The sequence below is a fragment of the Lissotriton vulgaris genome, chromosome 7, assembly GCF_964263255.1.
Source record: "Lissotriton vulgaris chromosome 7, aLisVul1.2, whole genome shotgun sequence".
Classification (NCBI taxonomy): domain Eukaryota; kingdom Metazoa; phylum Chordata; class Amphibia; order Caudata; family Salamandridae; genus Lissotriton; species Lissotriton vulgaris.
Genome location: NC_141695.1, coordinates 725,016,069 through 725,033,068, shown reverse-complemented (window position 1 = coordinate 725,033,068; position 17,000 = coordinate 725,016,069). Strand labels below are relative to the sequence as shown.

Genomic DNA, 17,000 nt, shown 5'->3' with positions numbered 1-17,000 from the left:
TGACCGTGTCAAAGTCAGCAGATAGGTCCACTAGTACCAAGGCTTGAGTATTGCCACTGTCTACTTCTTTATGCATGTCATTGACGACAGACATGATCACTGCTTCTGTAGAGTGTACCAGTCGAAATCCCGTGTGTGCTGGGTCCAAGAAGCATAACTCTTTGATGAATATGCATAAATGATGGGCTATGTGGGCCTCAAGTTATTTTGCCAGGTAAGGTAATAGAGAGATAGGCGGCAATGTTTCATAGTCAGTGGGATCGGCTCCATCTTTCTTTAGGGTTTGGTGCAACAGTCGTTTCTTTAAAAGACCTAAAGATCACCCCGAATTAATAGATTGATTGAAGAATGACAGTATAAGGTCAGGAAACCAAGTGCCTACTGATTTTAGAGCCTTCAGGGGAGAGATATCATTCGGTGAGCCTGACTTCTCTTTTGTCAATAGGTAGACTAGGTCCTTTTGCGTTAGATTGGGAAACTAAGTGATCATTTGACTATTCCCCTCACCCAATGATGGATTATAGAGTGAAGGACAGGGGGATATACTATTCTTGAAAGCCTCAATCTTATTCACAAAGACAGCATTGAGAGAGTCACCCAGACCTCAGGTAGGTATAACCAGAAGGGCAACTCTGTCTGGGTTAGAGAGATCGGAAACAACTTAAATATCTCTTTAGATTTATTAGAGGCATTCATGATTTTGCCTATACAAAAACTCACTTTTGTTTGCCTCAATAGATATCTGTAATGTCTAAGTTGTTGAATATACCTTATTTTCAAGTCTGGCGAGTTTGGCTAATTTCATGTCGTCCAAGAACCATTTGTTGGCCTCATGGCAACAAGGTGCTCTAGTTCTATGGAGGGAAGCATGGTCATTACTGACCACCTTTTGCCAGCTCATAATGTGCTCATTTGCTTCTTTGTTCTCTGTCAGTGCCGGTGGAGGCTTTCTTAGGTCCTTACAGAAGGCTCTAAGGTTGGCCCTAGCCCAGTTCCTCGAGAAGATAGTAGGACCGATTTGGGGGACTGATCCGATTAGGCAGAGTAACTGAGAAGGACATCAGATGATTATCTGACCAGCCGCAAGGCGCTATGCTCAAATTCCTCACAGGAAATTTGGTGGTCCACATCCAATCCAGAATATGTCCTTTGATATGCGTGGGCAGTTCACTAATTATTTCAGATTTAGGTCAGTCAGGACAGCCTTGAGATCCATGCCCCCTTTTGCCTCATTAGCCCAATAGTAGAAATCTCCAATCACAAGAGCATTAGCATGATCTACGATTAATGAAGCAAGAGATTCAGTGAAGACTGGAGAGAAGTCCGGCATGTAGATGTGAGGGTCTATATTTAGTGGTTTGATTGGTACTTGTTGGTGGTTGTAATGGTGGTGGTGTTTTAATGGTGTGGCATTCATGGCATTATTGGTATTGCAGTAGTAGAATTGATGGTAATGGTATTAGTGATGGTGCTATTGGTAGAGGTGGTATTGATGGTGTTGGTGGTGGTGCTATTTGGGGTATTGGTGATGGAAGTTTTAGTGGTGGTAGTAGTATCGTATTGATATTGATGGTGGTTGTGGTATGATGGTAGTAGTAATGATGGTATTGGTGTAATGGTATTGTTGGTTGTATTAGTGATGTCTAGTACTGGTGGTCATTGTATTAGTATTATTGACAGCTATGTTCCAGATACTGGTTGTATTGTTGGTAGTCGATTTTTATTGATGAAGTATGGGTAGTACTGGTATCAATATTGTCATTGTGGCATTTTTTGTTTTTGCATTGTTGTCATTCATAGTGGTGGTGGTACTGCTAATTATTATGTTGTTGTTGATACTGTTGGTTGTGGTGCTAGTGGTAATGGCTTCATTGGAGGTACTAGTGGTATGGATAGTGAAAGTGATGGTGGTGGTATTATTGGTGTTATAGGGATTCTGTATAGAACATAACTGTGCCTTGGGATAACAGGAAGTCAGAATGTAGGGACTGAGCCCCTCTACCACATCACTACCTGAGGGCCCAAATCCAAATAGCTCACAGTGCCTCACCTGCACTCCTAACCTTCCCCAATCAACAGGTGAATAGGCAACCTAGGCATGACCATCTAGTCCCCAAATGAACCATGGAAACCTTTCATTTCTCACTCAAGCCTGACCATAATAAACAAAAGAAAGACACAAGGAAAGTTTACAAATATATTGAAACTATTGTAGTCTGTTATGAAACTGTTGTGCTGCGATTAGAAAACATATACAACAAAGCAAAGTAATGACCATTACTAGAAAACTGTATACAATGAAGAGCCCTACAATAGCAAGCAATATCTATCTAGCTAGGCCTACCCTCAATACTTTAGCACAGGGATACATCAGTGATCTCTGGGCTTTGCACCAGGACCCATACCTGGCGATTGTAGTTAGGTGGTCCACATCATATGTGTGAACCCAGTTTACGCATGGCTCGTGAACTTGTTGCAAGACACTGTCCCTCTGCTAGAATTCTCCTCTCATTTTCCCAAACGGCAATTCACAGTTTATATGGGTACTCAGTGGGAGCCTCAGTTCATGATGGAAACTTTGTAACTTTGTCGAAAGCAGGAAAGGTCCAAGCGAGTGCACTCCAGAATCCATACCCAGGAACGACTCGTTGGACGACATATGCTGTTCAATGTTGGCCTCGGTGGAGCCTCTTTAGGTCTGGACATAAAATCGTTTCTGGAATCCAGAATCCTTTCAGTGGGGAAACTGCAAGTTGAATCCAATCAGCAAGGACATAAGGGGGTGTGCTATGTCAATATGCCTCAGAGCAAAAGGGAAAGTAATTGCTCGAACTGGGCCTATATTCACTGCACCTACCTACCTGCAAATAATGTGACCATACTGTTAGTTAAACTATGTGTATTAAACCTGGAGTCTGAGCATTTTACACTGAAAAGCTGTGAAGTGACAGAGAAGGAAACTCGTATAAACAATCTTGCCTGAAAAATTGCTCAATAGACATTGTCGCTTTTGTAACTTCAGGACATGTACCCATCTAAAGTACTTTTTCTTACTTGAAGTGGAAGAGAAAGCTTTAACATTAGTGCAGCCGGTGACAATCAAAAATAATATAATTATAAACCACTTAAATATACTCATGGCAACAAAATGTATGAGGAGAGAATAAGCCTTCAAGACAATATTTGGAGAAAAGAATGGAGCAGGAAAAATCATGACATCATAACTGAGAAACAGGATCCCACAACAAACAGACTTATCAAAAATCTGGAGCTGACAAGAATCTTGGAAGTGAAAAAATTGTGGGAGATGGCCACTTTGAAAAAATATATTAAAGTTGCACGAATCCCAAGAGCACTCTGAATCTTTGTACTACTGACTCGCAGTGATGTGGACCCTGACTTGCTGAAACAGTAGCAGCATGACACTGTGGAACGCTCAATAAAGCTAATGAACACTCTAATTATTCATGCAGAAAGGAAACTTGAAAAAAACCAAAAGAAGAAATCAAAGATATTGAGCAAGCCCTGTAACCAATAACAACTAAAAAAGAAGTAACAAAATTTGCGAGTTGGAAAAGAAGGTAGAAAAACATTAGAAGCACAATCAAAGGGATGTATGACATGACAACGCGGGCTTTATCGCAGAGAGAAAGAGGTTTGGAGGTATAGTGGATTATGAAACTCAGAGGGTCTATACATTAGCGAGGAGGTTTGACTCTTTGCAAACAATGGACAAAGTTCTTGTGAAGGATGTGACGCGTTCTAGCCTGGAAAGCTCTGAAGCAAGCTTGGGAGACCAGACCCTCAACATGGGAACATCAAAATTGGACTTTTTAAGGAAGATGAGGCTGTATCAAATGCAGACTAAAAGAGGGGGCAGTGGATGTTAAAACAAGACTGGTTCAAATGCAAATTAATCAGGAGATCAAAAAGAAAAAGGATGAGGGAAAAAAAGGAAACAACAAAAAGGAATAACCACCATTAATAATGATCTTGTCATTAATTTGTCATTAATTTGTCTTCTAGATAATTAGAAGAATAACACTTTAATCTACTAAATAAGGGCTTAACATTCTGACACATGGCCCATGTAAACCTTCTGAATGCAAGGATTGACTTGTATAAATTCTGCGGGAAGCTTAAACTAAAAAAACATTTTGCAGCCAGGAATAAGAAATAAAAACTGGTGACAAAACCAAGTATTTACCCCATTACTGTGGTGGAAGTGAGCCACTTAAATCTTGAAGAGGAATCATCAGATATAACTGATGGGCAAGAAAGGGGAAATCTGTCTGACAGAATTTTGGGAATCAATAGTAATCACCATAACGAGCAAATGTAAATCCAAGTCATTATTCGGAAACAAAATTGAAATCTTCCAGGAGATCATGATAGAAGAGATGAACAGGATCTCTGTCAAAGAATAACAAAAAATCATAACCAGAGTATGAAAATGACTAGAGATGACTAGATTTCTTTATAAAATGGAGGTCTCAGAGCAGGTGATCCCATGGGCACAGATTTATAGATGACTTATTCCTGATATAGGATGCCAATGAACAAGATCTAAAAATCTTCATTAAATAATTTCAAGATATTATGCAAAAACTAATGTTTACCCATATGATCAGTGCTACTGAAGTAAATTATCTAGATCTATATTCAAGATGAAATGTACACACCTGTATACACAAGAAGCCCATAACCTGCAAGAACTTACTTCATGCCAACAGCTGACACCCACAGGCACTAAAATGGAGCGTACCATTCGGGGCGCTCCTAAGTACTACAGGAAACTGGTCTGAGGACAGTCAATTTGACATATAGGCTAATGAACTGTGTAAAGGATTTCTGACTTGGGGCTATTCACAATTAATATTGAAATAATATTGGATGATGCTTTAAAGAGGGCAAGGACACAGGAAAAGCGAGGAACTTCTAAACCCTAAACACACCATTTCAATGAATGAAAAGCAGGAAACTGACATGAGATATATTATATTTCCAATTTCCTACATTTATTTTTTGACATTTTGATGGCTCTACGTTTATTAAATTTTTCACAAATGTGAGTAGGACTATTATTCTGTTGTGTTTTCTACTTTTTAATGGCTTTGGTACTGATAAACGTGTTACATATTTTTCTTAAGTTAAGCCTGCCTCCACTATGTTACTGCTACCAAAGATTGAGCTCATGTTTAAATTATTAAGGCCTAACTGGATCGAGTATGGAACTGTTGCATCAATACTTGGTGAGAACTCGCACCCCCTCCAACTAATAAACCACTTTCTCAAAATAGATGCTAAACTATTAATATATAATATAAATATTAATGTTTAACAATAGAATTATTAATAGTGAACTAGGGATGATTTAAATAGGTTACAAAAAGAATAGTTTATATAGATATACATTCATAAATATATATATATATATATGTATATATATATATATATATATATATATATATATATATATATATATATATATATATATATATATATATATATATATATATATATATATATATATATATATATATATATATAAATCATTTCATTTCAACTCAAACTGCTCAAGACCAATGGCATGAGTTGTTATGACTCAATAGATTGAAGTGAAATAATCCCAGCAGAGTGCAACGTTATTGTCTCGGGAATGTTCCAATCTAATTTATTCAGTCATAACAACTCATGCCATTGCACTCTCAGCAACGCGTTTCAACCACACTGGTCAAGACCAGTTTGGTTGAAACGCGAAACGCGTTGCTGAGAGTGCAATGGCATGAGTTGTTATGATTCAATTAATTGAATTGAAACATTCCCTCAAGAGTGCAGCATTATTCTCTTTTGTTGGATAATTTAATTTGAGGGAAGTCCACCCCCTATGCCCGCACCAGGTGTGCAAAGTGTGCACTACGTTTTGACTGATTTGTTGGATCATATATATATATATAACCTACTGGCGGTCGCCAGTAGGTAGTTATAGTTAGGACCCAGTTTCCATAGGAAATCCACAACATTCTATTTAGAATAACTTTGGCGCCGGTTGATGAATCTTTGCGAATTTCTCAAAGAAGATGGCCCGCCCTGCTCCGCTCCCTGCCTGAACGTTTTGGGGGATTTGTCAAGGGGGGGGGCTGAGAAAAAAAAGGAGGTCCCAAAACGTGTTTTCCCCATGTTATTTTCCATAAGACGATTAGACACGGCTACAGCCCGAACTGCGCCAGGGGGCTGCGTTGCAGAGGTGTAAAAAGGGGCATAGCCTCAGTACACCTCTCTGCAATGCAGCCCCCTGGCGCATACTGGAGGTTCCATGTGGGCTAGTTGGCCCCCAGGGACCCTCAGTATGGAAGGGGAATTAGTTCCCAATCCACAAACGCGCCCAGGGCTGCGTTGCAGAGAGGTGTAAAAAAGTATGTGGCCTCATTACACCTCTCTGCAATGCAGCCCCCTGGCGCATACTGGAGGTTCCAGGTGGGCTAGTTGGCCCCCAGGGACCACCAGTATGCAAGGGGAATTAGTTCCCCCTCTGCAAACGCACCAGGGGGCTGCGATGCAGAGATGTGTAAAACATTTTTTTTTAATTTATATTAAAAATATGTAATGTAATTAAAAAAATTAAATATCTAAAAATAAATAATTTTAAATAATGTAGTAAATCAGTATAAAAAATATAACAATTAATACATTTAAAAATGATCATTTACAAAACCATTGATATTCACTGAAAAAAACCATACGTTTCAGCCACGTATAGTTAGGAATTACCATTTAAAAAAACCTTTGAAATTCACTGAAAAAACCATAGGTTTCAGCCATGTTATAGTTAGGAATTAGCATTTAAAAAACCTTGCAAATTCACTTAAAAAACCATAGGTTTCACACACGTTATAGTTAGGAATTAGCATTTAAAAAATCTTTGAAATTCACTGAAAAAACCATAGGTTTCACACCAGTTATATGGCTGAGATACCCGCCACCCCCTCTCAACACAATCCCCAAGGATGGGAAACCGGAAACAGTTCGGAACTTTTGGAAGACGGGAGGGAGTGACCCTCCCGGCCGTATTTATTAAAATATGAAACAAAATTAAAACATTAAAATAACAGTTTCATATTATGTACAATTTCATTACCACATTGCGATGTTTGGCTAACCTTAACATATTCTCTAATACAAAGGTTCTCCTAGCCGAACTAACATCCTACAAACATCTAACTTGAAATTTTGAAATTGTACATCCTAACGTTTAAGGGCCAACGGCAAGGTCGTAACCGGTGTCAAGATCCCTAACCAGAAATATCCCCCTCACTTGTGAGGGGCGACCGCACAGAGGCGTACCTCGAGTGCAACTACCAATTTCCCTTGACTTGACGGGGGCCCCAATAAACTCGACGCCACTTAAAGGTCGTCCGAGGACTCGTGTGAGGAATCTAGAAGGTAGCGTAGACCCCCCCCCAAACCCCACACAACTTACCACATCTGCCGTCGCAGATGTCCTGGCCCCGGGAAATTCTCCGGGAGGGGGCTGTAGCCCCCCCTACCCAGGAAGGGGCCTTGACCGCCTTTCCTTTCCTTTTCGGCGTCCCATCCTTAGAAGGGACCGCCTTCCCCGTTGAGGGGCCAATGGCCACCTCCTTCGAGCGCTCCCATCTGTAATGGGTGACGCCCACTCATAGGGATCTTCCAATTAGTGCTCACCGATCATGACCTTACCGCCCGACCAAAATAAATACGACAGTTCTAAACTAAATGAGTTCTAAACTAAATGACTAAATTACTTAAAAGACAGTTAAAAGCAACAATTTTATTAAAAACATGCTACTGATCAACACTAGAGCAAGATTACTTTATTTGCAAAACATACCACAAATTGACCATTTCTTTATTGCATATTCAAGGTTATCACAATAGTAATCCGACCTGCAAACAAAAGAGTTACCACATCAAATTTTATTCAAAACTACTTGCTGTCTTCAGGGGCTGGTGGGTGGGTCAAAATTGGCTCTTCGTTCCGTCTCGAGCTCACGTGCAGCGAGGTGGTGCAGCTTCAGAGCACAGGAACGAGAGGATGCTTCCTTGGCTTGTTGCTCCTTTTATCCGTCTTCGGGGCGGGCGTCAACCCGCCCCGGCCTGCCCCGAGGGCGTGGCCCGGCCACGTCAGTGTCTAGGCCAGCCCACTCCAGGGCGGGAAAAAGGCGCGCCCCGGCTACGCCGCTTCGGGCATACCAGCCGAGACTCGCCTCCCGCCCAAGATGGCTTCCCGGGGGGATCGTGGTACTCCGCCATACGTTCGGGGGGACCGAATGGTCGCCCCTTTCCATATGGCTGAGATACCCGCCACCCCCTCTCAACACAATCCCCAAGGATGGGAAACCGGAAACAGTTCGGAACTTTTGGAAGACGGGAGGGAGTGACCCTCCCGGCCGTATTTATTAAAATATGAAACAAAATTAAAACATTAAAATAACAGTTTCATATTATGTACAATTTCATTACCACATTGCGATGTTTGGCTAACCTTAACATATTCTCTAATACAAAGGTTCTCCTAGCCGAACTAACATCCTACAAACATCTAACTTGAAATTTTGAAATTGTACATCCTAACGTTTAAGGGCCAACGGCAAGGTCGTAACCGGTGTCAAGATCCCTAACCAGAAATATCCCCCTCACTTGTGAGGGGCGACCGCACAGAGGCGTACCTCGAGTGCAACTACCAATTTCCCTTGACTTGACGGGGGCCCCAATAAACTCGACGCCACTTAAAGGTCGTCCGAGGACTCGTGTGAGGAATCTAGAAGGTAGCGTAGACCCCCCCCCAAACCCCACACAACTTACCACATCTGCCGTCGCAGATGTCCTGGCCCCGGGAAATTCTCCGGGAGGGGGCTGTAGCCCCCCCTACCCAGGAAGGGGCCTTGACCGCCTTTCCTTTCCTTTTCGGCGTCCCATCCTTAGAAGGGACCGCCTTCCCCGTTGAGGGGCCAATGGCCACCTCCTTCGAGCGCTCCCATCCGTAATGGGTGACGCCCACTCATAGGGATCTTCCAATTAGTGCTCACCGATCATGACCTTACCGCCACAGGCCGGATAGTTGACCGGCTATCCGGACCCCCCACAACACTCCTACCTAAAGGTCATGTCTTAAAGTCTTTAGCCAAGCTATACAGTCTCCTATGAGTAACTCGTTCCCCACCCGGGACAAATGAACACCATCCCCCAAATACATACTGTCACCAGTAATACAACCATGCGAAATAGAATGCAGTGTATTGGAACGGAACAATCTACTCACTTTGTTAATAATTTTCCTTACTGAATGGTTTAGAGCAGAAACAGAAATAGCCCCCCGCCATACTTTACGTGGGATCATATGTGACCATGCAATCGTGCACCCTGGAACTCTCCTCGCCAACCAACTTACAGTGGAAAGCATCGCCTCAAGGAGAAGTCGTCTACCAGTGGTGACCAAATCATTGCCCCCAAGATGTACTATGACTATAGACGGCGGTGACCTCGTCCGCCCTAGCAAACCCTCAAAAAATGATTGAAACTGGTCAATACAGAGTCCGCCCTTTCCGTAGAAGGACACACTGTACCCGTATTCCCCAGCCACGTGATTCATGTCACCTGCTTTGAATACGTCCGCGGCTCGCCTCACGTATGAGTGGCCCACGACCCACACCTCCTTTTTCACAGCCGGTGAAGTATGACCGCTGGCCCGGTGTTGGGTCGACTGCATAGTCCGCCCCGCCTCGTAGGCTTGCGCAACTGAAACCAAACAAAAACAAGAAGCGTGAGTACATCGTTACAGCTTCACAACATGTGCAACCGCATATACCTCTTATAACAATTGGAGGACCAACGCCCCACACGTTTAATTTGTTCAACATTCAGACCCCTGGCCGTAGCCTCTGTAGCAGCCCCTATCCGAAAGGAATGGGTCCCAAACTCGCCCGGGTTCAAGCCCGCAGCCGTAATCGACATCGCAAGCACCCGCTGAAACTGAAACCTCGTCAGTGGGGTGGCGTCAGCCTGTCTCAACAAGGTCCCTCCCCATGATGCCACCCTTTGTGCTAAATAATCCTCTACACAACTCACCGGGCACATGGAGGACCCGGGGATCCTTCGTATCATTATGCAGTCCCCCATCGAACCCTGATCGGTCTTGGACTTGACAAATGAGACAGTCATTGTCCCCCCCCTGACTTGGACGTGCTCTCGGCACAGTCCCCCCATGGTATCCTGCTTTTTCCTGGCCACTAATTCGCTTACCCGCATAGCCCCATGGAATGCTAGCACAAAAGCGTCTCGGAATAACACTGCTTCATACTGGGATGAGCATGTTGCAGGAAGTACAGATAACAACAAGGCCAATCTATCCAGACCTATCGGGCGCCTTTCATCTACTCTGCGACCCTCAAGGCGTTGCCACCCACGTAGCGCTTTTTGCACAACGAAAGACGCTGTCGGGTCCTGGATCCCATGAGCCCTTGCCACAAAGGAAATGGCGGCCCGATGCCTCTGGGCCGTAGCCACTGATTTGCCTGCCTGACGTAAAGATAGCAGGAATTTCACTACCAACTCCTCCTGGCCCCAAAGCTCCCCTCTAGCTGCCCCCAAAAAGGCCCAATAGGAACGGAACGCCCCTTCATATGCCCTCCTCGTCCTGGGTGCTAAACTCTCTCCCACGAGGTTCTGTAGTTCGGGGCACCGAGAGACCAGAGAGCTTCGGGAAAGGGTGCTGCCACCGGGTCCGCTGTGGGCAGAAAACCCCAGAAGGCCTGTATACGAAAACGAGAAAGCGCATCAGCCGCCTGGTTCATCACCCCCGGGACATGTCTTGCCTTAAATAGTACATTCAATTGCATACACAATAACACAATTTCCTTGAGCAATCTCAGAACCCACTTGCATCGTGCTGCCTGGCTATTGATACACTCAACAACGGTCATGTTATCAGACCAGAATACCACAGAGTGATCTCTGAACCCCTCAGGCCAAGTTCTCAGGGCCACCAGAATGGGAAAAAGTTCTAGGAAAGCAATGTTACTTGTCAGCCCACTCTCATGCCACCATGACGGCCATTTTTGTGCCGACCACTGAGTGCCGAATATGGCACCAAAACCAATGCTCCCTGCCGAATCCGTCCACAGCCCGAGCTCCTCGGAGGACACGGCCGGTTTGTTCCAGACAATTCGGCCATTGAAATCCGCCAGAAATGCCAACCAAATGCGCATGCCCTGGCGAACCTCTGCCGAGAGCCTTGTGCGATGATGACCCTCCTTCAGGCCGACCATGGCTTGAGCGATCGAGCGAGAAAAGGGGCGGGCCATCGGTATAACTCTTAGGGCAAAATTCAACTGTCCCACCAACTGTTGTAATTGATGCAGCCTAACCTTAGACTCACTTATACACATTTGCAGGGATGCCCTGAATCGTAACACTTTGTCCCCTGGTAGACGAAAACAACCTTCCTCGGAATCAAGCTCGATCCCCAGAAACTCGAGGCAAGTCGAGGGACCCACAGTCTTACCTGGTGCCAATGGCACGCCAAACTGATTCATCAAAACACAAAATGCAGTCAAAGCCTGTCCACATTCGGGATCCCCGGCTGCCCCCAAAAACAAAAAGTTATCGAGATAATGCATCACATGTTGAAACCCCGTTTTCCTCGTGAAGACCCATTGCAGGAAGCAACTGAACTTTTCGAAATAGGCACAAGATATAGAGCACCCCATTGGCATACACTTATCCATGTAATAATGACCCTGAAACATGAAACCAAGGAGACGCTGATCGTCTGGATGTACCGGGAGCAACCGGAACGCTGACTCGATATCAGATTTTGCCATCAGCGCACCGGGCCCCAGGCGATTCAAAATGGCTACGGCCTCATCGAAGGATGCGTACCGCACCGAACACACTTCTGGGTCTATCGCATCGTTTACAGAAAGACCACGTGGGGCTGACAAATTATGTATCAACCGAAACTCCCCCGGGTCCTTCTTGGGGACCACCCCTAACGGGGAACAAACGAAGTTAGCAACTGGTGGCGCATTGAATGGACCGGCGACTCGACCTCGAGCCACCTCTTTCCCGATCTTTTCTTGTACCACGGTCGTATGCTGTAAGACCGATATCTGGTTTTTACATTGTGGCATACCCCGAAACTCTCCCACTGGGATGCGGAAACCATATGAAAATCCGTTGCGCAACACCCCAGCGGAAGCGTGATCCGGGTATTCGCTGAGCCAGGGAATCATTGCCATGGTATCAATCGGGGTAGGTAAAGGCGCCCCTCGGACTATGTCAGACCTGTTTGGCGCCTCCTCTCCCCCCGTTATCACCTGTTTTGGCTCTGCACATGGACTCAGGATGTGATGATTGCCCACACCCCCCACATTCGTGCCTAAATTTGCATGACCCCTGGGGCCTAGTACATTTCCCCCTGTTAAAGTTCCAACAAACCCCCCTTTTAATTGCGTTGCCGGCTGGCCTCGAGTGATTGTCGTTACTCGTACCTGATCGAAAGGGCGTCCCCGCATATTGGCGGGAGGATTCACCCACGTTACTCCCTACCAATGGCACCTTCAACATACCAGAGTCCTCCATTTTTGACCAGGACACAGAATCATAACAATCCCAAGTTAAATTATTATCATGCTCTTTCGCTTTTCTGAAAATATTGTCGTAACAAAACCAATGATTGCCCTCGTGAGATACTGAATACCCCATGATCCGTGACTGATAAATCGGCAATTCGGGCAGCAATTCGGGCCTACGTTCACCCAGAATGGATGTAAAAACCCCCCATGCCTTGCCCCAATTACCAATGTTTTCATTTACCTTAAAGGCGGCCATCTTTGCGCGCCAAACACTTGGATGCATGAGCTCTTTCTGGCTCTTAACATGTTCCATTTCATAATGGTCGGTAAGCAACGAGAAGATGTTTATATATTCCCCTGCCCATATCCTCTCTTTAATCGCCAGAGGGACATGCTGACCCAACTTTTCCCTCCGAGAGGGTGCCGACTCATCCCTCGCAATCGGCAATGGCCGCTTACCTGAACCGGTAGCTGTATCAGCGACTGGAACTGATGGCGATGCTGCCTTCGTCGCTTCCCTTGTTTCCCGCAGCTGCTTCATCAACACCTGCGCGTCGTCAGCCGTGGCGCCCTTGCTACCTTTACCCAACCACGCTGCTAATTGTGCTGCCAGCTCGGGCGGCATATCCTCCCCGGACACGGGAGTGACCACTACGGGAATCGGATTCCCTTCCTCCGGTAAAGGAGTGGGTGCTTCGAGTGGGGTACAGGGAACTGGGACGTCTCCCCCTGCTGTTCCCCTCCTGGGCCTCTTGCCTTTTCCTCCTGGAGCTGCTCCTGCCAGAGGACGTTTCGGCCCCCCTTCCTCGTCTTTCTCCGCCATTCGTTTCTTTAAGTCGGTCACCTCCTTCATGAGAACACGCAGCATCTGGTCGGTAGTCATTCGCTTTCCCGCCTTCTTAGGCATTCTTCCGACAGAGTATCTAAAAAACAAACAAGAAAGATTACAACGCTCAAAATTGGCTCTTCGTTCCGTCTCGAGCTCACGTGCAGCGAGGTGGTGCAGCTTCAGAGCACAGGAACAAGAGGATGCTTCCTTGGCTTGTTGCTCCTTTTATCCGTCTTCGGGGCGGGCGTCAACCCGCCCCGGCCTGCCCCGAGGGCGTGGCCCGGCCGCGTCAGTGTCTAGGCCAGCCCACTCCAGGGCGGGAAAAAGGCGCGCCCCGGCTACGCCGCTTCGGGCATACCAGCCGAGACTCGCCTCCCGCCCAAGATGGCTTCCCGGGGGGATCGTGGTACTCCGCCATACGTTCGGGGGGACCGAATGGTCGCCCCTTTCCATAGTTAGCTGGACATTTTACTCATACAAAACCATTGAAATTCCCCCGTTATATATAGTTGTACTCACTATAACTCGCGTGCCCGCAATCCACTGCTGATGATGTTACATATTACATCATTCATGACATGGTCAGTGACATCACTGATGACATCACTGATGACATCTTAATGACATCCCTGATGACATCACTGATGACATCATCCACGTGACAATGAAATACACCTCATTACACACTAGTATAATATTTCATCACTCAATGTAAAATAGAAAGTGCCATATTTGAAACCATTGACGCACCAATAGAAATTTCTAAACACCCACTCAATGATTCACACATGTAATCACTTACCTATAGATTCAGTGTTATATGCAGTGAATAATTAACAGAACACTATCAAATATACTAATACGCCTATTTCAACATTACACACCAGCACACATTGTATTCACTTATAAAGACATCCTTCTGACTTATGCAAACAATTGATTATACTTACAGTTACTCATCTACACACTTATACAAACACCACTTCATCCTTGTTAAATAACGCCCTCCAATGGACAAGTGAAAGGAGCCTCTTGGGACTTGTAGTGCTGAAAATGTAATGTTTAATTAATTTGGTTGTTGGGCGAAATTCATCATGGATTACATTTTGAGCACTTCAAGTAATCGCCTAAGGACGGCGTTTCTGATTTCTGATTTCAGGATTACGATATCGGTTTGCCACAGCCTTTCTGTGCCAGGCTTTCCAACAGGGAAATGCTGTTGGAAAGCAATTTTGGTGGCCCCTAACAGGGACCCTTTGCTTCCGCGGCCTACGGTTGGTGGCCGAGGGGGTACCTAGGGTGCCCCTCCATAAATTCCTGCACTGAATGGCAGGCACCAGGGGGTGCCTGCCACAGGGTGCATGGCTTTACACACACACCCATTTCTCAATGGGAGCCGGTTTACCGGCCCGTTTGAAGCCATAACACAAGCTCCCATAGAGAAATGGGAGTAACCAAGCAAACAGTGTTCGGTCGCATTGTAATCAGGGGGTCGGAACTGTCGAACAGAGGTCAGCCGGTCAGTCCCGAGACTGGAACGGTGTCGGTCAACTCATCATAATAAGCAACTAAATGTCTTAGCGGTGTTCTTTTTCAACCACATCCGGTTTATATATTCCATAAAACTGACAGACTAAACACAATACCTGTTCTACGATGTAGTACAACAATGGCATAGTGGCATGGATTGACATGCAGCTCATCATGAAGAATGACCATTTCCTTTATACCTCTCTTAATATAGGTTAATAATTTAGCATTTTCTATATTACTAATATTGTGTGGATAGAAAAAAATGTGAAAACGATATTATTTCAAATTGATTATACTGAACATGACATTTCAATTTTTTGAAACTAGACACCTATGGAAGACGACGTTCTCCGTTTTTCTTCTTAAAGTCATCCTATTGGTCCACACACAACAAAAGTGGGATCGAGGTGGTGTCCGATAATGTCAGCAATGGGGAAAGTGCCAGTGATTTCATTGAAGCAGTGACTCCAGAATTTCGTGGGAAAGAAGCCATCAGGTAGGAACACCACATGACAATGCAATACTTGTTACACTATGATTCAAACTCTTCAAACCTAGGATGTAATTTATGAGGGTTCAGCCCTTCTTGTTTTAATTTCCTCTTTCAAAGTTTTACAAAATCTCAACTATACCAAGTATATATTAATAAGAGTTTAAAGGATGTTTGCCCATTTCTTGGAAGTCAACTTTTGCATTCTGTGAAAGTCTCCTTCACCTTACCTTCCGCAGTGTTGTTTTGTGACTGCTCTACAGCATTAATAGAGCACATTCTACTATGCTGTATTGGTGTAGTCTAGCTGACTGTACTACTGAATTCAACAACAGAAACACAATGGCATACGCATATAGAGGACAGACTATCAAGGGACAAATATTGAAAGACAAGTATATATAGGATACTATACATTTACTATTTCTAGTTCCACATCTACGTACCTTGGCTGGGGCTTTGGCTGGGCCTGGGTGGGTGGGCGCGGGCGACGCCGACACTGCGGCTATGGTGGCCTCGCTGGATGCCAGCAGCAGTGACACCACGTCGAGTGTCATGAGTCTTTCTGCTCTCGAGCAAACAATTCATAATACAATCGACGACAATGAGAGCCTGTCTGTCACCGCAGTGCAGGCAAAAGAGAGCGTGCTTACGTTAGTAGCCGCTTTATATGGGCACTGCGGGGATTGACCAAACTATGTCCAGGGCCATCATTGGTGGCGTTTTCGCAGTCTAGAAGAATGGCGGCCCTGGGGGACCTCCTATTGGCTAATGTATTGGTTTCCAGGCTTAGTAATAGCAAGAAAGCTATGTGGTGATATCTAGGAAAGTGTGGGCGGGCGTGTACCATGCATGTGCAAGTGTGAGTGTGTGGACCAATAATTAACAACAGAGACAGACATGGGTGGGGTTTTTATGTGCACAGAGGTAGGGCCAGAATCTGATCTCCAATGAGTGACCACTCTCATAGCGCGCCCTGTGCTCTGATTTGACAGTGAGAAAGTGATCGCATCATAGTTTGTACTGGTAATCATTCTCAGGGCGTACTCTTGCTTATGCTACGAATACTCTTGAATGTTACGCGTCGCATCGAAGTTTCTGTGTGACGTCATGTACAGCACCCCGTACGTGAAAGGCGCAAATGTTTTTAATTTTTTAAAAAGATATACTTATATATTTAATTAACATACTAATAGACTACATTATCTAGATTCGTTATGAAAATTGTTTTTTTAAAGTTTGGACAATCATAAATTACTTTTAAAAGCAATTAGAGAAATCACGGTGGAACGTCATGCGTAAGAGCACATGAAGCTCAGCATAAGCGTACGGAAAGCCATGTGACTTTAAAAGAAGAGATTTGATTAGTTCATAATAGTTGCTATTGTAAATGTTGAAAGTTTGTTCCCATTTTAATCATTTAGTTTGACTTTCTAAGAAGAAGCATTTCTTCTGAGAATCCTGTAAAATAGACCAAAAAAACACCATAATATCATCAATGGACTCATATTACAGCCATTCTTCAGATGGAGAT

General features: G+C 44.7%; 1 protein-coding gene across 1 annotated transcript in view; it reads left to right on the top strand.

Annotated features, from left to right (window-relative positions):
• The window catches only part of LOC147702336 (ATP-binding cassette sub-family A member 10-like), a 1,673,715-nt gene that overhangs the window by 463,439 nt on the left and 1,193,276 nt on the right, over nt 1-17,000 (top strand). The window contains exon 10 of the mRNA XM_086930968.1: nt 15,304-15,472. Coding sequence (XP_086787094.1) covers nt 15,304-15,472 — 169 coding nt within the window. The remainder of the gene's footprint in view (nt 1-15,303; nt 15,473-17,000) is intronic.